The 25,233-nt window shown below is 44.8% G+C and overlaps 1 protein-coding gene across 1 annotated transcript in view; it reads right to left on the reverse strand.

The window, feature by feature from the left end:
- The window catches only part of apba1a (amyloid beta (A4) precursor protein-binding, family A, member 1a), a 62,245-nt gene that overhangs the window by 3,009 nt on the left and 34,003 nt on the right, over positions 1–25,233 (reverse strand). The window contains exons 3-14 of the mRNA XM_076078122.1: positions 20,711–22,394; positions 17,035–17,133; positions 16,883–16,922; positions 15,440–15,585; positions 12,363–12,395; positions 11,877–11,963; positions 3,481–3,666; positions 3,116–3,295; positions 2,774–2,986; positions 2,511–2,630; positions 2,252–2,392; positions 1–755 (exon numbers count right to left, since the gene is read on the reverse strand). The exon at positions 1–755 is cut by the window's left edge and continues 3,009 nt beyond it. Coding sequence (XP_075934237.1) covers positions 684–755; positions 2,252–2,392; positions 2,511–2,630; positions 2,774–2,986; positions 3,116–3,295; positions 3,481–3,666; positions 11,877–11,963; positions 12,363–12,395; positions 15,440–15,585; positions 16,883–16,922; positions 17,035–17,133; positions 20,711–22,303 — 2,910 coding nt within the window. The 5' untranslated portion in view covers positions 22,304–22,394 and the 3' untranslated portion in view covers positions 1–683. The remainder of the gene's footprint in view (positions 756–2,251; positions 2,393–2,510; positions 2,631–2,773; positions 2,987–3,115; positions 3,296–3,480; positions 3,667–11,876; positions 11,964–12,362; positions 12,396–15,439; positions 15,586–16,882; positions 16,923–17,034; positions 17,134–20,710; positions 22,395–25,233) is intronic.

The following is a 25,233-nucleotide window of genomic DNA, read 5'->3' on the forward strand; positions in this document are numbered from 1 at the left end:
TCCTGTGGAGAGCTCTGTGTTGTGCAAAGAGCACCGACGTTCAGTATTTGGAGTGGGTTACAGTAGCAAGAAGTGAAACCGAGCTCGGTCCCATGAAATGTAGCTACAACATGAAAACTGAAAGACAAAAAATAAAGATTTTCCTCACATAAATGATTTGGTGGAGGAAATCTAACAAGACACAGGCAGTGACCTGCCAGTGAGATAGCAGCATGGCCCAAAGTACAGTCAGGGTTCAGGGTCGGATGTGCAGATCAAGTCCACGATCGGGGTTCAGTTCCCACTCATTAAAGTTTCTAGTGTGTGAGAAGTTCTCATTTTCCTAATTTAACAATGACCAAAATTGCCTCCAAACTGTCTTAGTGGCCGTAAAATTTAAGATACCCTAAAGAATTATTATAGTCCTACCATGTTTGAATGTTTTCTTTAGGATTCTGCACTGAAATGCATCAGGTGTGAACGCCCTTTCACCATCTGTACATGTAGCCAAAGTAAGAAGAACAAAGCTTTAGTGACAGCAGATGGATAGTTTGGGTGTCTACGTTCTTGTCAATTGAAGACGCGGCTGAGCAACCGTCCTTCTAACAACTCACTACAGTCCATCGGCTGGGAACAGAAGGGGGGGCGGGGGGCTCTGTGGCGTTGACAGTTTAAAGGGTGCTTGAGGTCGGGGTTTTGTCTTGTTAAATGTAAACGGGCTGCTCCTGGGCGGTCAGCAGGCGGTACATGGCTGCGGGCATCGTCTTCATGTGGATCTGAGGGAGTCGCACACAGAACAAAGCATTCAAGTCATGGAATTATTAACAGTTAATGCCTTTGAAGATCAAATGCCAATCCAGACATCCCGTTGGACACTGGTAATTGTCACTATGGCAAGGACCAATATTGAGGATTACTGAGTTTGTGATATATGATGCTGGGACCAGCTCATCCACAACAGTACCTCCGGTCACAGAGTAGACGCAGACACAGAGGTCAGTTCACATTATCTAGTACTGATGGATGGCAGCAATACAGATCAATCCTCACCATATGCATGAATAATGAATGTCCATGGAATGATTAACATAACTGTCAATGTTTGGTTTTTTCACCAACGCATTCTCTGTATAGTGACGAGGGTTCTGTAGCGCACTTATGGTTACGGATATAACCCCTGTTCTAACCTGAATAACACTAGGACCCTGGGTCTATAGGTACTATACTTCTGAAGTCACTTCAGAGCACCTTCAGCCGTAGACTGAGATCAATGAGGTGCACCACAGAACGCCACAGGAAGTCTTTTCTACCTGTGGCCATCAAACTGTATAACTCCGCCCCCTTCTGCAGGAAGGACAGTTGAAAAATCGGACACTTACAACAATAATAACCACACCGTGTGCAACAGTACTTTTTTTTCAACATCGTGCAATATTATTTTCATATAACTTTCTTCTACTTTTCCAATATCTATATCATGCTCAGTATTACTTTTCTATTTCAGTACCACTTCTTATACACTTTGTATATTTTCTCTTCATCTTTGTTGTTGTATTTAACTTTTTCTATTTTAGTTGAATTTTTTAACTTTATTTATTTACCTTACTCTCATTGCTATTGTGTTCTATTTTTATTCTATTGTATTCTTCCATTGTATTATTTAATGAAACTCTGGCACAATAATTTGTTTTTGGATTTTACTAATGGAAAACCCCAAAAAAGAACAGTTCCAAGCAGGTCGAGTCGAGTCGGGCCATGCAGTGTAAACGAGGCGAGTGTTGGACAGAACACACGAGCTGTGATGTAATGTTGCTGGATGGAAGCTCAGGGACCTTTTAAGTCTGGGCGCATTAATGTAAAGGATGTCTGGTCGTTAGATTTTAAAGGATGCAGTGTTACTTATTTCTTATTGTCACTAAATGGGATGTTTAGATGCATTAAGAAAAAAAAATGAACCCTGATATTTGACATTTGATATATAGTTAACAAATATGATGAAAAGACCAAAACCAACATGTGTTAGTCTTTCAATACCTTCTGACTATCCTACCCTGTCTGTCTCTCAGTTCGCTGGTTTCTACTGAAGACATGTTTAAAAACAGCTCGCAAATATATTGTTTCATTATTTTAAAGAAGGTCCAGTCCTTTCCTAAAACAGTTTGGCACCGTTTTGATCTAATGTTACTCAGACAGGTGGACACTAAGATATATTTGATGACTTTTAACCTGCACTTCGGTTTGTATACATTTAGCTTGGTAGTGAATGTCTTACCTCTCCCACGGCATTGGACAGGATGTGGACAATCTTTTCATGGGGCGTGGCCACCACGCTCTGGCTGTTGATCTCGATGATGCGGTGACCCACTCGGACTCCGCCCCGCTCAGCGATGCCCCCGCGCATAAGGCTACAGATCTGTCGATTGGGACGGATCGATTCTTTAATGACAAACCAAATTTCACCGAAGTACATTTCACAGAAGTGTGAGAATCGTTTCGCATTAAAAACAGCGCAGGATCATAATGCTACCCACAATGCCATTCTGGACGCTGAAGCCCAGCTGGTAGCGGAGGTCTGGCCTTCTGATGAGTACAGTGGTCACTGGGGGACATCTGACGATGTTTAGCTTGATCCCAGACTGGTTTTTCAGACCCTACATAAAGGAAAGCATATGGTATCAGCTTCGTGTTGGGCGATGTTGGAATTCTCCGACTGACGATATTGCTTTAAGAAAAGATACTGTATAAGCATCTTCATTCATGACGTCCGTTATTAAAAACAATACCGTACACATACCTTGATGATGCTCTGGCAGGTGGACAGTGGCAGTCCCACCAGACTGGTCCCATTAATGGACATGATCTGGTCTCCTATGGTCAGTCTGCCGGACCTCTCAGCCGGCCCAGCGTGCATCATGTTGGCGATGATGACAGTGGGCAGGATGGAGCCCCACCCACTCTCCACAATGACCACACCCAGAATCTCCCCCTTAGCTTTTTCTATGGACACCTGAGTTTGCAGCAGGCAGAAGCAACGCAAAGAAACATTTTAAAGTCAGTAAAATCACATATATAACAAATTATCGTTGGAGGCACCGGGTACAAACGAGTTGAGTGACTGATTCACAGCCCTACTTACGTCTTTGCAGTTCTCCGACTTGGAGAAGTGGATGAGGTCATCATTGTACATGTCCTGAGTGTTGAGCAAGTCACTGTACTCCTTCTGGCTCAGGTCCTCGGGGTTAATGCCATTGGCCCGTAAGAATTCTTGGTAAGCCACACTGAAGGCCTGCCCGATGGACTGGGCAATCAACTGGGCCTAGAGGACAGGATGGGTGAACTTGTAATCATTATTTATATCATCTTATGGGTAACTCAAGCTCTTTTTAACTAACTGTGGTCGATTTAACAGCTGATTAAACTGTCAAAAAATGACACTACAAACATTGCGCGTTGTCCCTTTTGACGAGCAAAGGCACCATCTAACTTTGCTGTTGGACTCACATCCTCAGACTCAAACACGTGGCATATCATCTTGTACTGGCGCTTGCTCTCTTGACCTGGGTCTGAGGCCTCCACATTCTCCTGAGAGTCGGGTCGAGGCATTCTGCGCCGGGCCATCAGGACCACGATGTTGCCAATGTCGGCAATGTAGGAGATGGTCCGCAAAGGGTGGTCCATCATGGTCTCCTGGAAGTGAGAGAGCCATAACAGTCTTTATATCGTCCAAATGTGGGGTGAGTAACTAAGTAACTAACGAACTAAGCAACCAAGGTGGATAAAGTAACCACCTTAGACCACATAGGTCCATATAGGAAGTTACATTGTTCCCCTCAATATATCTTGACTGAGCACTCCAAAGTCTTCTTCCCTGTTTACTAGGTAGCAATCCATTCACACAGTTTTGTGAATCAATGTTTTTACACCACAGATACCCTCTTCTGCCCTGTTCACTGAAGTAAACGTAAGACTTCTCAAGACCTTTTTAAAACCACATAGAATACAATTTAAGACCCGTTTCATGGTCTAGAATTATTTACCAAGTGCAGTTCATTAACATTTTATTATTATTAGTTTTTGTGTCACTCCTTTCCAGCTGTATATAACAATAACAATAGCAACATAATATCATTTAACATGACCTGGATAAGCAGCAGATGAATGAATGTGTGGATAGCAAATTAAAAGGTAAACTATGTATTTAAGGTTCACATTTGAATTGTACCATCAGAAGTCATTCCAGACAGTTTTCGCTAAAATCACAAACAAAAACAATGTAGACCTTTAAAAATGAGGTGCAATACATTGTAAAACCTTCAAAGCTTTAATATGCAACGATTTCCTAAAAAGAAAACAATGTAAAGACTCTCAATCATCTCACGTCCCACTAGAAGTGTGTGGCGGTGTCTGTTTCTGCAGAGACCCGTCTGTCTGTATTTCCTCTGGTCTTCTTATGTGTTCGGGACTCTTCTGGGTGTGGAGCACACATGCAGGTGTAACCCCAGCTAATAAGCAGCGCATGCAGCCCGTTCTCACGCTGCTCGTCTGCTCGTATGTGTGGATAAAACAAAGAGCAGTTGATCTGCTTTATTTCAGGAGCAGAGTCTTTGCTCCCTAGAGCAGTGGTTCCCAAACCTTTTCTGTCAAGCCCCCCTTTGATGATACAGGAACATTGTAAGCCCCACACCCGACCCCACCCCACCGCACCCGACCCCACCCCAAATGGGTCGTACCTTCTTTGTTTTGAATTAATTGCATTATAATATATAAACTCTATAAAATATTTATTTTTCTTTCTAAAATAAGTTCATCTCACTTCACTTTTCCACTTCAGTTTATTGTTCAGTTTGTTTTTCTGAAAAAAAATAGCAATAATAAAATCTATTTCCAAATCTTTCACAGATGAAGCACACACTTGCATTACATTCTTGAATATATTTTAAAGTAAAATTAACTTCAAATGTTAAAATTGAAGTTAAGAACAGAGCAACAACTTACATTTCCCCATTTAACAGGTTTTTCAAACTGAATTAGTGTGACAGAAAATAAAGAATCCTACATATAGAATAATGATCAGAGACCAGATGTTACTCAGTGCTCTCTCTGCATAGATCACATTCCTATTCCTACATGTAAATTGCTTTCTGACATATTCATTTGTAAATAAAATGAACTTAATTTCTTTTAAGTGCAAACAACATATATTTCCCCACATTGAACAGCAGGTTCTCTCAAAGAAGAAAATAACACAACAATTTACTTTGTTCTGACTGCTTTCAATAAATGCTTTTTGTGACATACAACTTGTGCCATAATTTAGTTTACCCAACTCTTAGGTTCTTTAAAACTGAATTATAAACAAGATGTGCTAGCTACTCAAGCTTTTTCTGCATGGATCATATTCTTTTTTTTTATCATACTCGTATTCATAGGTACATTCCTGTTCCTACATATCAATCAGTGACTGGTGTGGGCTTGCTTTGTTTTACAAATGTTGTCAAAGCGGGGTTGCTGGTTAGAGAAAGCCTCTCTCAGTTCATCTTCAAAGTTCAGCTTTGATCTGTATTTGGTCTTTATGTAGTGGGCTTCATACTGTCTGCCGCCAGTATGTTCAGACACACAACACACTGGGTCTCTCTTCTTGGCCGACCATAGTGCTCGTAAAGCCCAGGGACAGATACGCCTCCTTATATTTTCTTGCTTTTACCTTTTTTTGTGGTCTCTCTCTCTGAGTGGAAGGAGCACGGAGCTGAAGGAGCGTGGTGTTGAGAGCGATAATAGCGATTTTTCGATATTTTTCTTCACTGGGTATTGGTGTATATGGTAGTGGAGTGTGGTGTGTAGGGTTCACGGGGTTTTTTGTACGTTTGGCTGGGTGTAGAGTCTTTGTTTGTGCTTGTGTGCAGTCGATCAGCACGCTGGTCGGAGGCGTGCTAAGCGCTAGCATGGACCTGCACAGGCTAACCAGGAAACACGGCGTGAAGATCGCGCCGTGTTTCGCGTGTTCGGTGGAGGACTGCAGCTTGGCAGTGGGGAAGGTGGTCGGCCACAGCAGCGTGAAGTCCGCTGCAAGGATGAACAATGCTGTGGTCATCTTTTTAGAGAGCATACATAAGGCCAACACGGTGGTGGAGAGCGGGATCGTGGTGTTTGACACCCTCGTTCCCGTTCTTCCTCTCAGCACACCGCAGTAAAGGTCACTTTGTCAAACGTCCCACCGTTCATTAAGGAGGAGACAATAACCAGAGAGCTGTCTAGGCATGGGAAAATAGTGTCTCAGGTTAAAAAACTGTCCTCTGGGTGCAAGTCTCCACTCTTAAAACACGTGGTGCCTCATAGGAGACAGCTCTTCATGGTCCTAAACAACAGGAATGAAGAGCTAAACCTAGTGTTCAAACTGAGAGTGGAAGAGTTTGACTATGTGATTTTTGCAACATCAGATAATATGAAATGCTTTAGTTGTGGTAGGGAGGGACACCAGAGCAAAGCATGTCCTCAAAGAAACTGCTGAACAGGATGGTGCCAAGAAAAACCCAGGCCAGAAAGACACTGAGGAGGACAGAGGGGACAAGCAGGGCGGCCAGGAACAACAGGAGAAGGCAGGGGGAGTGCAGCAGGAGAGTGAAGAGGGGACAGGGGACATCCAGCAGGTGAGTGAGGAGGGGACAGGGGACGTCCAGGAGATGGAAGAAGAGGGGACAGAGGTGGTCCAGCAGGTGGAAAAAGAGGGGACAGAGGTGGTACAGGAGGTGGAAGGAGAGGGGACAGAGGTGGTACAGGAGGTGGAAGAAGAGGGGACAGAGGTGGCCCAGGAGGTGGAAAAAGAGAGGACAGGATTTGTCCAGCAGGTGGAAGAAGAGGGGGCAGGGGTGGTCCAGGTGAGTGCACAAAGTCAGGATGACAGCCAGGTGAGAGGAGGACAGGAGGAGATGGGGGAAATACAACAGGGCGGTAAGGTGTGTACTGGAGGACAGGTGGAGACTGGTAGGAGACAGAAAATAGTAAAAGAAAAAGAAAAGCATGAGAGTGAAAAAGTGGTGAAAGATGTCGGGTTGACAGGCAGTGAGGTGGACATGGAGGGAGATGAGGAGGCGGTTAAAGTCCCTCGTCTGAAAAGGAAAACAAGGAGCAAGGAAAGCTCACAGGCAAAGAAACAAGCAATAAGTACAGGAAAAGGAAGCCAAGGAGCAGCAGAGGCTGAGTCCAGTATGGAGGAGGGCTCTGCTGCTGACAGCGAGTTATCTGGCGTAAAGGCTAGTAGACGTAAGAGCACTCAAGGGTACAGTGTGGGGAAAATAAAGGGGTTTTTACAGAAAACAAAAGGGGAAAGGGGAGTCGAGTTAGGAGACTACTTCTCTGACGAGGAGAAGCTCTCCAACGCTTTAAAGGCACATTTGAGCAGCAAAAACAAGGGAGGCTTCACAGACAAGGAAGTCTACAGAGTAAAGAAAATTGTTTCAAAGATAAACAAAGAACTTGACAATGATGACGGGAATGATGAATATTAAGATCTCACAGGTCTTTTTCAAGTCAAAGATAATGTCTTGTTTGTTGGTTTTAACTTATTTAATTATGAGTCTTTTAAACATAAGCACTTTAAATGTAAATGGAGCCAGAGGCTCAGTGAAGAGGTCTCTAGTCTACCAGATGATGAAAATCAAAGGGACAGACGTGATGTTTCTACAAGAAACTCATAGCGACTCGGCCAACGAGACCGGCTGGAAGAGAGAGTGGGGGGGCGAGGTGGTGCTGAGCCACAGGAGCACCACCAGTGGGGGGGTGGGGATCCTGTTCTCGAAAAGATTTGCCCCGGAGACCCTAGAGGTGGAGCAGGTGGTGGAAGGCAGGCTGCTGGTGGTGAGGGCAAAGCTCGAATTTTTTAACTTTGTCTTCATAAACGTGTGTGCTCCTGTGTCTGGACCTGAACAAGTGTGTTTTTTAAAGGTTGTAAGCAGTGTTTTAAGCAGAGTAAATGTGGAGGACTTTTTATTTTTGGGAGGAGATTTTAACTGTACGGAGAATGAGGCAATAGACAGGAACCACCTGGAACCTCACGGGCCTTCTCAGAGAGCACTGAGGCAGCTAGTAGCAGAGCATGAGGTGGTTGATGTGTGGAGGAGGATGAATGGAGACAAGAGACAGTATACGTGGACTCATTCGAGAGGGAATTTGTTTTCCCTCGCTAGACTGAATAGGTTTTATTGTTTTAAACACCATTTCAACATCTTTAAAAAGTGCAGCATGCTGCCTGTTGGGTTTACTGACCACGCTCTGGTTATGTGCAACATTTTTATCCCCAACGTAAAGCCAATAAGCGCATACTGGCATTTTAACACGTCTCTTTTAGATGATACACATTTTAAGGAGGTTTTTAGGTTTTTTTGGAGCAGTTTTAAAGAAACAAAACATGAGTTTAACTCTTTAAAACAGTGGTGGGATCGTGGGAAGGTGGAGATAAAGCAGCTCTGCCAGCAGTACACTCTCAATGTCACACGGGACATTACCAGATCTATGAAAGATCTGGAGTTTGAAATCGTGGAGCTGCAGAATTTAGCAGAATCCACTGGAAATCGAGATCATATTAAAGATCTCAAGTCTAAAAAGTCTGCTCTTACAGACCTGCTGGGCACTAAGGCCCAGGGGGCGCTGGTCAGGTCCCGCTTTATGGATGCAGCGCTGATGGACGCACCATCCAAGTTCTTCTTCGGACTAGAGAAGAAGAATGGGCAGAGCAGGGTCATCCATGCTCTACGCTCTGACTCAGGCCAAGAACTCAGAGACCCGAATGAGATCCGGAGGAGAGCGGTGAGTTTTTACTCTGAACTCTACTGTAGTGAATACACCAAGGACAATGAACAGTTTGAGTCTTTCTGTGGAGAGCTTCCAAAGGTCCCAGAGGATGTGAACGCCGGGTTGGAGGGTCCTCTGGTGACCGATGAACTGCACGCGGCTCTGCAGGGCATGGAGGGGGGGAAGGCCCCCGGAATTGACGGGATGGGAGAGGATCTTTTAACCGTGTTCAACGAGAGTTTTAAAGACATGATGCTGCCGCTCAGCTGCAGGAGGGCAGTAATAACTTTACTGCCAAAAAAAGGAGAGCTGCAGGAAATCAAAAACTGGCGTCCTGTGTCCCTTCTCTGCTCGGACTATAAGATCCTGTCCAAAGCGCTGGCCAACCGGCTGAGAGAGGTGATGGACCAGGTGATCCACCGAGACCAGACCTACTGCGTGCCTGGTAGGAGCATTCTGGACAATGTGTCCTTAATTCGTGATATTTTGGACATCTCTGGTTCTTTGGGCATTAAAACTGGTCTCATTTCGCTAGACCAGGAAAAGGCTTTTGACCGGGTTGAGCACCTTTACCTCTGGAAGAGTCTAGAGAGTTTTGGCCTCAGCCCAGGTCTCATAGCTATGATCAAGGTTTTGTACCAGGACATTGAGAGTGTGCTGAAAATTAATGGAGGCCTAAGTGCCCCCTTTAGAGTGTCTAGAGGGGTGAGACAGGGCTGCTCTCTCTTAGGGATGCTGTATGCGCTGGCTATCGAACCCATGTTGTGTAAAATCAAAGTGAACATTGAAGGTCAGGTTTTAAAGGGTTTTAACAAAAGTTTTATTTTATCAGCTTATGCTGACGACGTTGTGGTCTTTGTTAAAAGTCAGGAAGAGGTCAGTAAATTGACAAATATTGTAAAGGACTTCGGCACCCTGTCAGCTGCAAAGGTGAACTGGGCAAAGAGTGAAGCACTGGCAGTGGGGAACTGGAGGGAGGGTCTGCCCAGCCTACCAGGGGGGTTGACCTGGAAAAAGGATGGTTTTAAATATCTTGGTGTGTATGTGGGGAATGAATGTATTGAAAAAAAGAACTGGGAGGGAGTTGTGGAGAAAATGCAGGGAAGACTGGCTAAGTGGAAATGGCTGAAGCCACAGATGTCGTACAGAGGCAGGACTCTGGTCATCAATAATCTGGTGGCTTCGGCTCTGTGGCACAAGCTGGCCTGCATGGACCCCCCTAAAGGCCTCACACAGAGACTACAGGCCATCATCACAGACTTCTTCTGGGACAGGCTGCACTGGGTCCCTCAGAGCGTACTCTTTCTGCCTAAAGAGGAGGGGGGTCAGGGGCTGGTGCACATTGACAGTAGAGTGACCACTTTCAGGTTCCAGTTTTTACAAAAGTACCTTACAGGTCCAACGGATGTGGTGTGGAGAGAGGTGACAGACTGTATTTTAAGGAAGGCAGCTGGTCTGGGGCTGGACACTACACTTTTTTTAATGGATTTTAACCTTTTTAAATTGTGTGGATTATCTCCCTTTTACCAGTCACTTTTTAAGGCTTGGAACTGTTTTGAATGGAAGAGACCAGAACCCACATGCTCCCTACACTGGCTGCTTCAGGAACTGCTGGTGTACGGAGCCAGGTTGGACATCCAAGACGGCACACCAGGTCTGACCAGCATGCTGTGCTCCTCTGGAACCACCACCCTGAGGAGACTAGTGGATGTAGATAGGCCCAGACTGACCGACACATCTGCAGTGGCTTCTCTGCTCGGACTGAGATCCATCCGGCAGAGCATGAGGATCCTGAGCAGATGGGCGGGGAGACTGACGGAGGACGAGGTCGAGATGCTGCAGGAGTACGAAAGAGGAGAGGAAGCTCCTGACTCCACAGATCCATTTCCGGATCTAGAACTTATTCCACGGCTGAATGGGGTCTCAGGACCCTTATTCAATGAAGCGGAGTGTAAACTCTTGGACCTCCACACAGTGAAAGGCAAAACTATCTACACAAACTGTGTAAAAGTGCTCAACAAAAACAAACTGAACCAGAGAGCCGACACTATGTGGAGACAGAAACTGAACTTGGACATTGGTGTAAAACCAGGTTGGAGGGTTTTATATAAACCTCCTGTTAACAAGAGAACTGGAGATCTACAGTGGAGGATTTTGCACGGTGCTATTGCGGTTATCGCTTTTATTTCTGTTATTAATCCCACTGTTTGTAGCCAATGTCCATTCTGTGAGGAGGTAGAGACCGTGTTCCACTGTTTTTATTATTGTGACAGACTGCAACCTTTTTAACACACTGCAGGATGTTTTTAAAGGGTTTGGTGAGACCTGGTCCAGGACCACCTTCATTCTAGGAGTCTTATATAAAAAAGTGAACGCCTCCAAGTGGAAGCTGTTGAACCACTTGGTTGGAGAGGCCAAACTGTCAATTTACAAAAGTAGGAAGAACCGAGTAGAGGACAGAGCAGGACAGGAAGCTCTCCCTATGTTCATCGCTCTGGTCAGAGCAAGAGTTTGGGTTGATTTTAGATATTTCAACAGTATGAACAACATGAAGGATTTTATTGAAAAGTGGTGCTACAGTGAAATAATATGTTGTGTGGCTGGAGAATAACTAGTTTTTAACGCTCCTTTTAACACACTGTGAGGAGTAACTGTTTTGTTTAATATTGTTTTAAGTAAAATAAAGGTTTTCTAAATCAAAGTCTCTCTCTCTCTCTCTCTCTCTCTCTCTCTCTCTCTCTCTCTCTCTCTCTCTCTCTCTCTCTCTCTCTCTCTCTCTCTCTCTCTCTCTCTCTCTCTCACGTATTTGATATTGTTTTACCGGTGTGTGTGTGGGTTGGTGATGAAGCCGCGCCCCCCTGTAGTTCCCCCAGTTTGGGAACCACTGCCCTAATGGAACCACACAGAGACTGCAGACACCCATCCGACCTAAACCCCGACTGTGGAGTTTACCGGTCGGCAGCCCATGCAACTGTGTAGCATCAAACGTCTACGGTGCACTTGGCTCCATTTGAACCTTGTTGTCTTTGAACTGCTGGTGATGTGAGGATCCTTTCTATGCGAGGTGACAGGAAAAGGCCCTAAAGTTGTGTGTCAGTCAGAGTGAGTACCTGGGAGTCTGCATTGAGCACTTTGATTCTCTGGGTGGAGATGAAGAGATCCACCTCCGTCATGGGCTGAGGCTCTCCCTCAGGGGCCTACACACACACACACACACATTCCCAAGGCAATATTAGACACGCATCCATAAAACCTACAGACAGACATAAAAGGTCCAAAACGTTCACGAGCAGATGTTACTGATGAACAGACATTAGAGGTTAGAGCACAGTGAAACAGTTGAGAGAATGGAATGAAAACAATGGTGAAGGGACTGGAGACCAAAGGAAGGGGTCGTAACAAATGAATATCACCCCCGACAACACAATAAAGCTGGATTCAGGAAATATTTGTTCAAATGACAGCACGCTGAAGAGGACACAGAGGACAGTGAGACACACAGACAGACACGGACAGAGACAAAGAGCCAAGCAGAGGACAGAGAGACACTGTGCTCTGCCGCGTGGAAGGACGAGACGGACACGTAGGTACTGCACCTTCTTCCTGTTCTGGGCTAACTTCTGGGCCGTCTGGCAGGCATGGAAGAAAGCAGACAGGAGAGCGATGGGTTAGAGCAGTGCACAGGAGACACAGGGACGTCAGACATGTCGCTGCACCGCACAGTGTTTCTGCTCACATTGAATAGTCATTTGTGTGTGATGGACATCACAGCTGGCTACACCCCAGCAGCACATCTATGTAGTATTCCAAGTCAGAAGACTTTGCGAGCCCTGTGTTCATTTGCCCCGCATGCCCTCTTTTTCATTTCAATCCCATACTGAAGCTGAGGCTGTGGAACTACGTTGTGCTGCCCTCTTCATTGGCCTCTGAAAAGTACAGCGGCGTATAGGAGCAGATGGGTAGAAAAACTAATTGCGGTGCCGTAGGAGGGGGGTAATAATCAGAGAATTAAGATTAAAGTTGTGAATTTACAGAAAAGAAATCAATAAGTGTGTAATTCATTTGCCACAAAAAGAGACAAAGCACAACAGAGTTAAAACTGAATTTGATTGATAGAATTGTTACAGTATTATTCTATTCAAATGTTTTGTAGATATACTGTATATATATATATATATATATATAAACAATACAAAATAGTAATAATATTAGACTACTTATATTACATTTCCTTCTTCTTTAAAGGCACTCCAGTGGCTTGCCTTCTGTGGTGATTATCACTATGAGATTTGAACTATTTATCAGTTTTGGCATCATATTTATTATGTAGTAGATATAGTAGAACAGGTTACCAAGTTACCTGTATGATATTAAGTCTATCAACATACATCCTATTCTAATGGTTCAATCAAAAACAGCCACATCCCCCCGTGTCCAGAGAGAGTGATTGGCTCCAGGGCAGAGCCCCCTCAGCCTCTGACAGGTGAGACGAGACGAGTCTGTCCTGACCACCATCTGGCTGTAGAATACTTCCTGCCAACACGCGGCTCCGCCAGCACACTGCTGTCAGTGTTCATTCTCTGTTCATACTAAACCTGCACGCTCTCAAGGTACAGCGGGAGCCTTTGGATATGTCACCATGGAAGGCCGTATGAAGACATTTGCATTGGCCTTTCTCTACCAGCAGGCGTCTCTGTTGCATTTGGCTCCATCACAGATGGAGAAGCTGACTCTCAGCACATTTCTGTACAGAACCACATCAGCTCCATCAGCTCTTCTATTCTCTTAGTGTGAAAAGCTTCAGACTCGTGGGACTGGCTGCACAGAGACGGAGCGATGGCTAACGTCTATCAGACGATCAGACTTCACACGGATGTTGAAGCTCATATGTTGCAGAGGAGCGGTCTAGTTGCTGGACGTCTCAGGGAGGAATCCTTCACGATGTGTGTTGTGTATATTAATATTCTCTTTGAGCACACACTCCAAGCTGGTCAACTCTGCTCACTCAAGCAGAACACCTGTGCCTTTGGGAAGAATTTCAGAATGTATTTTAGTTATCAGTGTTAAAACATCATCAGTGTTTTAGTTTGATAGATTAAGACATGTGAAGGACGAGATTGGAGTGTCAGAGCTGAGGGTGACGTATTTCATGGTCTTGGACTGTTTAACTACTTACACATGTGCTTCCCACCTTCTACCTATAAAACTAAACCTGGGCCCTTATCATCAAGCAAGACGTGATGGTGACATCAAACTGTGGTTTTCTGACAGTTGCAGTTTTAGGTATATAAACAGTGGTCTTTATGTTTATAGCAACATTATATCGGTTACCAAGTTATCTAAGCTATGAATGAAAAGATATGAAGCCAGAATAAATAACAATCTAAAATACAACATTGACATTTATCCCCGAATCATTTGCATAATAGACTAGTCTAAGTGTGACGTAACTATTACAAATAAATAGACTGTAACACAATACAGAATACCATAAAATAGAACAAACCACGCCCGTCTTCAATCTCGACTTTTTACTTTGATGTAACTACATATCTGTTTCTTGACTGCATCTTGCACGGTTGCGATGCTCTCGCAGTCACGAAAATCTGTCCAAAGACACACACTCCTTTGCCGGGAGTAGCGCGTGAGGCACCTCCAGGAGACGCACCTTCAGTTAGCGGCTAGCTGTAGCAACTCGAAATTCAGACAGGGCAAACCCCAGCGCTGGGGGTCTGATCCTAGGTGACTGGCCCGACTCCATGCCGGATCAGCAAACTTTCTTTGGCCGGATTAGACACAGAGATAGCCCACTATGAGCCCCGACGATTGGGTTTACGCTGGCTGAATGTGAGTTACTACAGCTAGACGCTACCTGCCCTCCTCCCAGACAATAGTTTGCTGGTGGCAGGGAGGAGGGCACTAAAATACGAGTCGCTTTCTAATTTAATCCAATAAACAAACTATCAAAACGTACATAGACATGCACCTTCAGTGAGACTGACCAGCCCCCGGGGCAGCTCTACTTCTTGGTCCTCTCATGTTGGACTGAGGACAGACTGGAGCCAAAGTGACTCACTATCACCCGTTCAAGTACAAGTGGTATTACAAGACAGGACTGGCCGTGGCTAGCTGGGTTAGGGTGAGAGTAAGCTTCTTCCCTCACAAAATACCTCTAACGAGCACAAACTCACCTTTCTGCTTGTGGCCTTGAGGATGGCCCTATTGAAGGCCACAAGCAGAAACGCGCTGGTCCAATAGTAAAGTTCAGTATACGACAAGCGTTGCTGCAGTTTGACCTCTCCCGATATCAAGTTATTAACAAATAGTAAACTATCTGCTGATAATCTCAAAGCTGAAAGACATGAAATTGTATTACAGAATGAGCCTGATCATCATGGCAAATATATACTCGTGTACTGTAGGTGGTACAGTCACGTAACAAGACTTCGGTCATAATTAAGTAAGACAGGAAATAAGAAAATAATGGAGGTCTTAGAAAACAAGGACTGTTGAAAACACCAGATAAAGTATGATGTATTGTGCCTACATAATGTATTGTTTCTATATTTGGTGCCAAAACCAAAATGCAGCAGTCTGACTGAGCTTGAATCATAAGAGAATGACTACGGCTTGTAAAGATGCAAACCAGGGAGTGTTAACGGTGCGTCTTCACCTTGATGCGGCTGACGGCCTCCTGCGCCTGCATCATGCGGATGTTCTTGGACGGCGTCTTATCCGACAGCAGCTGGGTGGAGCCCAGGTAGTTAGCTGCAAAGATGATCCCATCGATCAGGTCCTCTGGGTCACATGGGCCTGGGACTGGAGGGCGGGAGAGCGGTTCAGTCTCACTATATGACACAATGTTTACCCTCCCACTTTGAGATTAATATAGTAAGTAGAAGAAGAAGAACTTCATTAATCCCTCAATTGACATTGTTGTTGTTGGTATTCATTACACACACATGCACACTGGGGACCAATAGACATGCATTAGTGGAGAGACTTCAGAGCGAGGGGGCTGCCACATAGTACACGGACAGATATATGACAAACATGTTAAATAATCTCATTGTAACACAATAAATCATGGTGTTAATGTGAGTGATGAAGTGGTGAAGTTTGATGGTGATATCTATGAGTTCATGTGTTGACTCTATTCACCTGTAGAGTCTCTAAATGTGTGTAATGTAACTAAACGTCTCTTTAAAGGACGTTTCCTCTCATCAACTCACTTCAGCAGCTCTTACATACAGCAGACTTTACACTCTCACTGCTCTGTGTGTGCTGAAGGTTACCACAGAGCGCTTTGTTCACACATCACTCACACACTCATTTATTTATAGATAAACCCTCATTTTCACATTTAAACATACCTTTTCAGGAAACTGGTAATACAAAAAACTATTGTGCTAGTGTAAGTAATCAACTGGGGAAGCTGGTGAAACCCCTAGTGTCTCTCCTGAAGCATTTTGCAGCCAATCCACAGTTATTACACAGACACGGCCTTTTTTCAAAGTAATGGCCTTCAATATTTAGTTTAGAGTAAAAAAAAAGATTTCCAGGAAATAATTCTGGCCCTTAGTATCTTCTCTAAAATAACCATACTGCTGATAGGAAACTAGTGTTTTTGCATTTTACAGTCCTAATCCACAGTTATTACACAGACACTACAATATGTGTCTCCAGGAAACAACTCTGGCCTTCAGCTGTGATTACCGTTGAAATCAAGAGGAAACAGGCCACTGGATCTCAAGGTAAGAGATCACAGTGTGTGAAGTAGGAACGTTATGCCCCGCTTAGTACCCCCATGTTAGGAAGAACGTCTTGAATACCCCCACCATAGATACAACTTGATAAAGTGCGCTCTGGGATGCGGGATGCAGTTGAAGGCTGCCCTGCTTTACTTTGGTTACAACTCCGTCTGATAACAAATACTAAAAGTTTGTTTGTGGCGCGTTTCACAGTCTCTAGCAGCATCTCGTCTTCGATTGTCTATGAGGCACTTTAATATTCTCTGTGAGCCGAGTGTCAGAGACATTGCTGCTGACCATTTACCATTCATCCTTTCACCTCACGCAGCGCCTCCCCTCAGACTCCTGGCTCTCGAAGCACTCACCTTCTACATATGTGGGGAAGGACGCGAGGCTTCTCCTGGACTATTCATGAGAAAAAGAGAGCAGAGGGATTTCCTTTCAAACATGACTTCAACTTGATGTGCAAAAGTGAGAATCGGACTAGAATATCGAATGAAGAGTGAAGAACACACACCTCTTTACTGGAGGGGGAAGATTCAAAGCTGTCGTCCTGCAGCAGATGTCTGCTGGATGACTCTGCTCCTGGAGGGGAGGGCGAGCCGGAGATGGGGGACTGCAGGGAGAGAAGAAGCAGAACACAAAAATAAAAGTGAAAAGTGAAAAAGCTATTGGCGGAAGCGACCAGGTTTATAAACCGGTCGTCTTACACGTAGATATGGACTGAAGGACATTCGTCATGACTAGAAAGCTTAAGGTCTAGTGTTGTAACTCAAATTTTGCAAGTTTTTAGTGAGCACCCAAGAACACACGTTATGTCAGAATGATCTGAACTCGGAACAAAGGTGCACCAAACTGTGTGGAGGTGTGAAAGACACATTTTCTAAGCCAGAACACTTGCATCGTTGCAGACGCCTCACGCGGCTAACGTCGAGAGCGCTAGCGACACATCTCATCCCGCTCAGAGTCGGACGGATCGCTGCTTAGAGGCAAAACATCCCGACGCATCACCTCTGTGTGGGACGGAGGGGTGGCACATTGTCATAACACAGAAACATACGGACCAGCAGGAAGCATCCCGCAGGCTACGGCTCAGATAAACGGTGTGTTATAGTCGGCGGGGACAGGACTCCCTCTAGCCGTGTCTTTCCATGGAGATAGTCGTGGTTTTGTTAGTGCGGCTTTTGAGATATCTGTCTCTGAAATTTCTGCCTCAACCCCGAAACAACAAAGGTGAAGAAATTTAATTTAAATTTTTGTCTGGATTCTTTTCGAATTTTATTTATAGTTTATTTATTTTTTGACAGTATATAGTTATGATCGTTTTATATTATGAATAAAATGTTTAGTGATCTAAATATTATTTTCTTTTCTTATTTGATTGTCTTTTCAAAATAAACTCCTGTGTTCACAGGAAACGTACAGTAAGTACTCTTAATACGTAACATGTACACAACGTTGGTTAAGTAGGTTCTGTGTTTGTTCGACCCAACAATCCACCACGAGATCCCCCCCCCCCCCCCCAGTGGATTGTCTTCCTCTTTATACGTCAGCTGCTCTGCATGCCCGTCTCATAATGAAGGAGATGGTTTTACATTGAAGTTATTTGAAAGCCCTGTGCGTCTCATGCACGCGCTAAAGGGAGCCTCTGTGCGTTGGGAGTGAGAACGGGCTGCATTTTAATATGCATGTATTTCAATTATTAAGTCAACTAAAAAATGCATTCACCTCAAAAACCATCACACATCAACAACCCAATAGTATATAAAGTCGTACTTTTGATACTAAATAGTGTTGATTTGTACTTTAACTGAGTTCTTCCTTCATAGTGTGGTATTATTTGACTGAACTAACGGATCTGAATAGTTCTTCCACCGCTGTCATTATCGCAGGATGACAGGTTCTAATAGACATGACTTAATAATAATAAACTATCAGCTGTGAGAGAAAGAGCCATAAGAGAAGAATAGAGACAAATAATACCGAGTTGGAAGAGCAGTAAGCGTAATATTTTGGTGATGATCGCCATATCTTACGTTGACATACGGAGATAAGCTTCTTAATGAATCCTCAAAAGAGCTTTCAAATGAGAAGTTCGGTCTTACAAACATGTCAACTTGTGTCATTAAGAACTCTCAACAAACTCAGGAGACAATTGATTCCACCACTACTACAAGTACAACCCATCACTTCACCACGCTAATGTAAAAGAAGATCACAAAGTCTTCGACCTGTCCACACCTCATCTCCACCACGCTGCTCGGTCTGCTGCTTCTGCTTGGCTTGTTCCTCCTCGAGCTTCTCTACTTGATAGATCCAGAAGTTCTCCATGGCTTTCGACGAATGCACAAAACCCAGCTGAAGCAAACAACAAGACGCCACAGACGGACTGGTGTTGAGGGCGGTGGCGTGCGGTTTAAAATGCAACACCGGTCGTCTACGGACGGGGAGTCAGCTGCTCGGGTGACACGCTCAGGTAACGGGGTTCATCGGGGATTCAACAGGCCGGGTCTGAGCCTCTGTCTGTGTATCGGCCTGGATTTGCTCTGACAGCATGACGTTGTGTCTTTATTCGTCAAATTCATTTACACTTTATGTTGAGGACGCATTAATTACAAGATGAAGTTCAAAGCAGAAGTGTATGTTCCGATCACGGTGATAAAACAGAAAAACAGCCGATGTGCTTCTGTTATTGGATACTCGGTGAATTATTTAACTGGTGTTGCCCTTTACCTTTTTCTCTCTCTCTCACCCTCACTGAATAAATCATTGGGAGGAGGGGGGAGACAACAGGAGGGGGTGAATACCAAATGAATGGGATCTGTATTCAGGCTGAGAACAATGATGGATAAGAAAGAACGTGAGGCGCAGCATGCTATCCTAATGACAGGGGAGGTCTACAGAGTATGGAAAGGTTTCTGAGCAGAGGCAGATCTACGGATGGGCCTCGATGTGTGCAGGCCCACCTAGATCGACAGCTTGCAGATATATGAAATAATAATGTTTGTTTTAATGTTTGTTTTGTCTTTGTGATTAATAATGTGTCAGTCACCAGCATGGATAAGGCCATAATGATGAGGCCTGGCTTGCAGTCTGCGTCCCCACATCATCCCAAAGCTGCTGGATTGGGTTCAGGTCAGGACTGGAAGCAGGATACCGTCCACAATATATTGTATGCTTTTTATGCTTTTGTATATTATGGAGCATTACGATTCTTTCTTCAGCTAAATTTAAGTATGGGGCCTAGTATAGGGTTGCAAAATTCTGTGAATATTCACGATGGAAACTATCAATGGGAATTTACCTGGAATAAAATGGAACTATAGGGCTTGCTTGCTCCAGCTATGTTTACCATGTAGATAGAAACAAAGCTTTTACCATATCATAGGCAGACAAAATCCATTAATCTGCAAAATACAGACATACAGTGTAAAATGTGCCATGTGGCTACATCCTACGTGGTAACAGGTAGCTAGCAAACACTAGCAGAGGGTGTTAACAGGTCAGAAACTCTATATGTTGCTTCTGTTGGTTAACTGAGGTATTAAGAAAAGTGTCACGCATTCACAGGCGAGCTACTCGTCGGTTCAAGTCCAGACTAGTCCTAAATGATAAACGCCGTCCCAATTTACTTCAATTCATGAAGACTTTTCTCCGTTTTTTTGATTCTCCGTTCATTGTGGAGGTATGAGAGAAGTTTAGTTCAAGAATTCAAGGTAACACGGGGTGAGTCATTGATATATAATGGTCATTTTTGGGGGGTGTAGTATTCCTTTAAAGCCTTAAAAGGACGGTTTAGGTCGATGATTGAAAAACGCGGCAGAAACACTTCTTGCGTGGACACGGTCACTGACATTATTTGAGCTGTAGCTTGCCAGAATTCTACGTGTTATGACAATGTGCCGCCATCTGTTGCACACGGAGGTGATGTCTCGTGATGTTTTGCCTCTAAGCTGCGATTTGTCCAGTTGGACAGTCCGACACATTTAGTCTCTGAGCGAGATGAGTTGTGGGACCAATACTGTTGATGGTATACATTAAGTGTTCCGGTCTTTCTGCCCATTCTTACCACTTTGACACCACTAGAGGTAAATGAGAAAACATTTAGTTTTTAATTTGGTTGACTTCACCCTTTAGAATAAGTGAACAAAAACAACAACACATTTTTTGCAAACAATAGCTGCTCTACTTACATCACCCCCCAGTGATGGCTGTAGGTCACACTCTGCAGTGGGGCTCAGGTCCTGCCTCATTACCCAAATGGGTTCCTTGGGCTCATCGGGTGTGTATGGAGATCTCACCGTTCTGGTCTTCACCTCCTCTATGGCCTCCTTAATGTCCTTGATGGCCAGGGATATGGCGTCCCTCTTCTCTTGACTGTTCCTCACTGCTACAAGCTCCTCTGAAGGACTCGCAGCCTGTTTCCCAGGTGGCTTCCCTGGGTTGGCAGACTTGTTGTTTTTGTCTGAGTTGGTTTGGGACTCATGTTGTTGGGTTTTTTCTTCACCCTGCTGAAACTCGTTCTCTTCATCTATGGTGTCTTCCACAGCACGGTGAAGACTCTGAGAGCTCAGGCTTTCTTTGACCTCAGCCACGATGCTGTCAATGTCCTCGTCCTGGTCGCAGCTGTCGGCGCGTGGGTACGGGGCAAACTCGGCCTCCTTCTCCGGGCTGTCTGACTCTCCATCAGAGCGTTCGTCGTAGTGGCGCAAACGGGAGCCCACCGCTTCCTGCTGATGGTAGTGCCCACCACCCGCCCGGACTTCCAACAGCTGAAAGCCGGCCCGCCTCTGTCGGAGTGACTCCGTGTCCTCGGCCCTGTCTGCAGCAGATGAAACTGATGCGGGAGCATCACAGATTTCCTCGTAAACATGCTCAGAGAGGGAGTAAATGTCATATGGCTCGGAGTAGGCTTCGTCCGCAAGGACACCGTCTAAACTCTCCAAGCTCTGACCAGCGGAGACATCGGCCCTTTCTCCGGAGTGGCTAAGGGGCTGGGTGTAGACGTAGTTGGAGTAGCCAGCGTTCAGCATCTCCTCTGCTTCATCCTGTCTCTGGGGGTTTTGAATATCAGGCAGGGGTTCACGTGGCAGTGGCGGGGGCTGAGGAGGATAGTTAGGATGTAGATGTAGGTGTTGCTGTTCAGCCTCGGCACTCTCAGTGTACCCCTCCGCCTCCGGCCGAAGCTGGACTCCGTAGTTCCCCGCCTCGTCCTCCGCCTCTGGCTGCCCCTCAGGCTCCAGGGACATCATCCCCAGACCATCGTCCCCCTCGGCCCGGTCAGTATGGGTGTGGAAGCCGCTCTCGGTGCTCGCTGAGCGGGCAAGCACTGAATCGTCCCTCTCTCGTTCATCTTCCTGGGTCATCTCCGCGTGGTGCTGCTTCTCCTGTTGTTGTGACAAGTGTTGTGCTCTCTCTGCCTCCCTCTGCTGCCTCTGTCGGTGCCTCTGCTGCTGGGCTCTGATCCGGGCCTCGCTGTCATCCTGTCGGCGATAACGTGTCACCGCAGGTCGGGGGATGGGCTGGGACTGCTGGGGCTGCTGGGGCTGCGGAGACTGAGCTCCGTGTTGAAGCTCCGTGTCTTGCTCCTCCTGCGGTCTGCGCTGCTGGGGCTCCCTCGCTCTGCTGCCAGCGCTTCCTCCGGCAGGGGCTTCAAAGCGTCTGTAGCGCTTTTCCTGGTTGCTGGGGTTACGGGACCGGCTGCTGTGGTTATTGTGGTGGTGGCGAGGAGGGGCATCGGCCTCCTCCATAACCTCCTGGCCGAGCTCTGTCTCCTGGGGGTTCATGGCTGTCTGGTCCTGGTCGATTGAACTGAGTCAGAGAAAGGTCATCAGCAGGTGCCTCTACGAGGTCAGGACAAGGGCTGCTGGGAAGAGACTGAAAGTGGCAGAGAGAAAGGGAGACAATGTGAGTAAACAGAATGAGTATGATATGAGTGAAATGTATTGTTAAATTTCTGGTCACACCAGAATCTGACACAGAAATTTGTGACTTCTTGCAAAATAGGGGGTCCTGGACGTTTGGTGACAACTTGACTACTACAGAGCTGATTGGCAAAATATTGCAGCTAGTGTGCTTCCACTCATACTCTAGCCAGCCACATTTGTATACCATTGACTTTTGACTCATAACTGTCTAAAGACCCATGCCTCTTTTGCACTCTGCCAGTTGCCGGGGATCAAACGGCAAACCTTGTGGTTGGAGCCACAGCCGTGCAGTGGTACCTTTGGCTTGTCTCGTCTAATTGCCTCTGTAGGGCAGAGTCATTTCAAACAGGATCAATATGGGGGTGATTGAGTGCTGCAGGGGTGATGTATTTTGGTTGGCCAACCAGGAAGTAAGCGTCGCACTGGTTCCCTCGACAAAAAACAAATGGGATTTTTCCATTGGATTTTAAATTAACACAGAAAATAAACGTTTGTGATACTAACAAGTTTTTTCAGCAAGACAATCTTCACAAATGAACATCACTTTTATGATCTTTGAAGCACGAATGCAATCGTCGCGTAAAAAATCTAACGTTAGGCTATAAACAAACTACACCATGGCTGCATGACTTCACGTCGACACCACTGAGCCAGAGGCAGACTGGTGTTGGTTGTAGTCGTATTTAGCCACTTGTTAGAAACCGCCTATTTGAAGACAGGTAAGACCTTCTACGTATTTAATGTCGTAGAACAAAGTTGGCTGAAAAACTCTTGAGCTCGTGTTAACCACAGACCGTACTTCAGGCATCTAACCATTCAAAAACAAAACATTGACCTTGAGATGAGGGAACCAGAAGTAGGAAAATGCTGACTCAGTTCCGGGTTTTAGGACTCATTCCTGCAGCACACTACATACAGAAAAAGTAATGTATCAAACTGCAATACATCGGACTTCCTCATGTCATCACGGTCCAAACACAAGACCTGCATATGCCTCCCTTCCTATCAATCTTCTGGCTGCTCATCACTCATCAACGCAGAGTGAACTGCAGGCTCAGCCATCACTGTCAGAGGCAGCATCAACACATCGACTGTAGCACACTGTCACTTAAGCCGCGGTTCATTAAACTATGCTCATCATTTAAAAAGACAACAGATCCAGCTTTCACAGTAAGCGCCTAAAACAAAGGACTGTCTTTGCTTTCTCGTATTGTTCTCTTCCGTCTCCTCATGTTGACCCCAATGAATTACTTGGTTTAATATTCTCCAGCATAAAAACAAAAGAGGCAGAAAGAAAACACATATGATGTTAAGTGGGAGACTGTTTTCACAGATTGTGCCCGCAGAAGGTTGTAACAAAAATGAGGACCTAGTCATGCAGAACCATGAGAAGGAGAGCATGCCTGTTGGTGCTGCTGCTGGGTGAACCATCATAGCACTCGGTTAGCCTGCTGCCGGCTAATTCAAACGGAGGGGAAAGGCAGGACACTGGACGGAATACATCAGAGCCCAGCAGACGGAGATAGTGGTGACTTGAACCAAACTGGCAGCCTGAAGCCCTCTAGAGGCTACAATGCTCATTACACAAACATTATAATGATTATAATGTATTATAAATGTCCTTATAATGCATTATAACAGTGATTATAATGCATTGTAAGAAGATTATAAAATAAGACAACTATGATAATTATAGTACACTATGCTCGCGCCAAAAAAAGCAATTCAAAAGTATTATGATACGTAACCTGATGAGTCATAAAAGGCTTATCAATATTTATGAGTGCTTATGCAGTACAATAAGCAAATGATAACACATTATAAGTATGTTTATAATGCATTACAGACATGAACATCGTAGAAAGTGTTTGCCTATTTATCATTAAATCTATCAAGTGACAAAGTGAAGAAACAAAAAGCACTGATTTCTACTTCCTGTTAATGTTTATTTAAACTGATGACGAGCAGGATACACAGGTGGTGGTTAGAAAGTAATAACCAGACATTTAAAGTGTCTACTAGTAAATCCCACAACAATGTATTTTGTAAAATCGTAATATGCTTATTCAATAGGCTGAAATGCGTATAATTCAAAGTCATTTTCATTTAAGGTCACTGGAAAAAACACTTTTCAGTCTCGACCCAGAAATTAGTCCTTGGTGCAAAATGCAGAGAACTAGGTCATTTAGGAGAGGGACCAAGGACACACAGAGACAGTGGGGTGTTACCATAGAAGCACAGAGAAATAGACGTTTACAGCCCACATTTAGTTATTCTACACAGAAACTACCACTTGATATGTGCAAACAATGTAATGTTAAAAGTCACTTCCAGAACAAACACACAGCATTTGCTGAAAAGTGTCACGCTGGAGATGAGCGACAAAGAGCGATTTCTCAGCTGCTGCAGCAAACTCTCCTCTTCACAAGAGTTTGGTATTGTTCGAACAGGTAAAATAGCAATAAAATGTCAAGAATTGTCTTTATTCTTGTTCTATATTTTCATAAATACAACAAAGTATAGTTTTTGTATATATAATATAACTATATCTACAACTTTATAAGCTGTGATATCAAATAGCTTTTGCGGCTCCAGACACATTTTATTTGGTGGAAAATAGAGCAAAATGTCTCTTTCGATAGAAAAGGTTGCCGACCCCTGAGCTAATACTAGTTATTTCAACTACTATGACCACTACTACAGCTATTACTACGACTACTGATACTACTACTTCTACTACTTCCAGTGGCGGGCCGTGCATGTTATACCTGGGCCTTCAGTGCTGAGTC

This window comes from Anarhichas minor, unplaced genomic scaffold (genome assembly GCF_050575085.1).
Source record: "Anarhichas minor isolate MPS153535 unplaced genomic scaffold, ASM5057508v1 ptg000063l, whole genome shotgun sequence".
Classification (NCBI taxonomy): domain Eukaryota; kingdom Metazoa; phylum Chordata; class Actinopteri; order Perciformes; family Anarhichadidae; genus Anarhichas; species Anarhichas minor.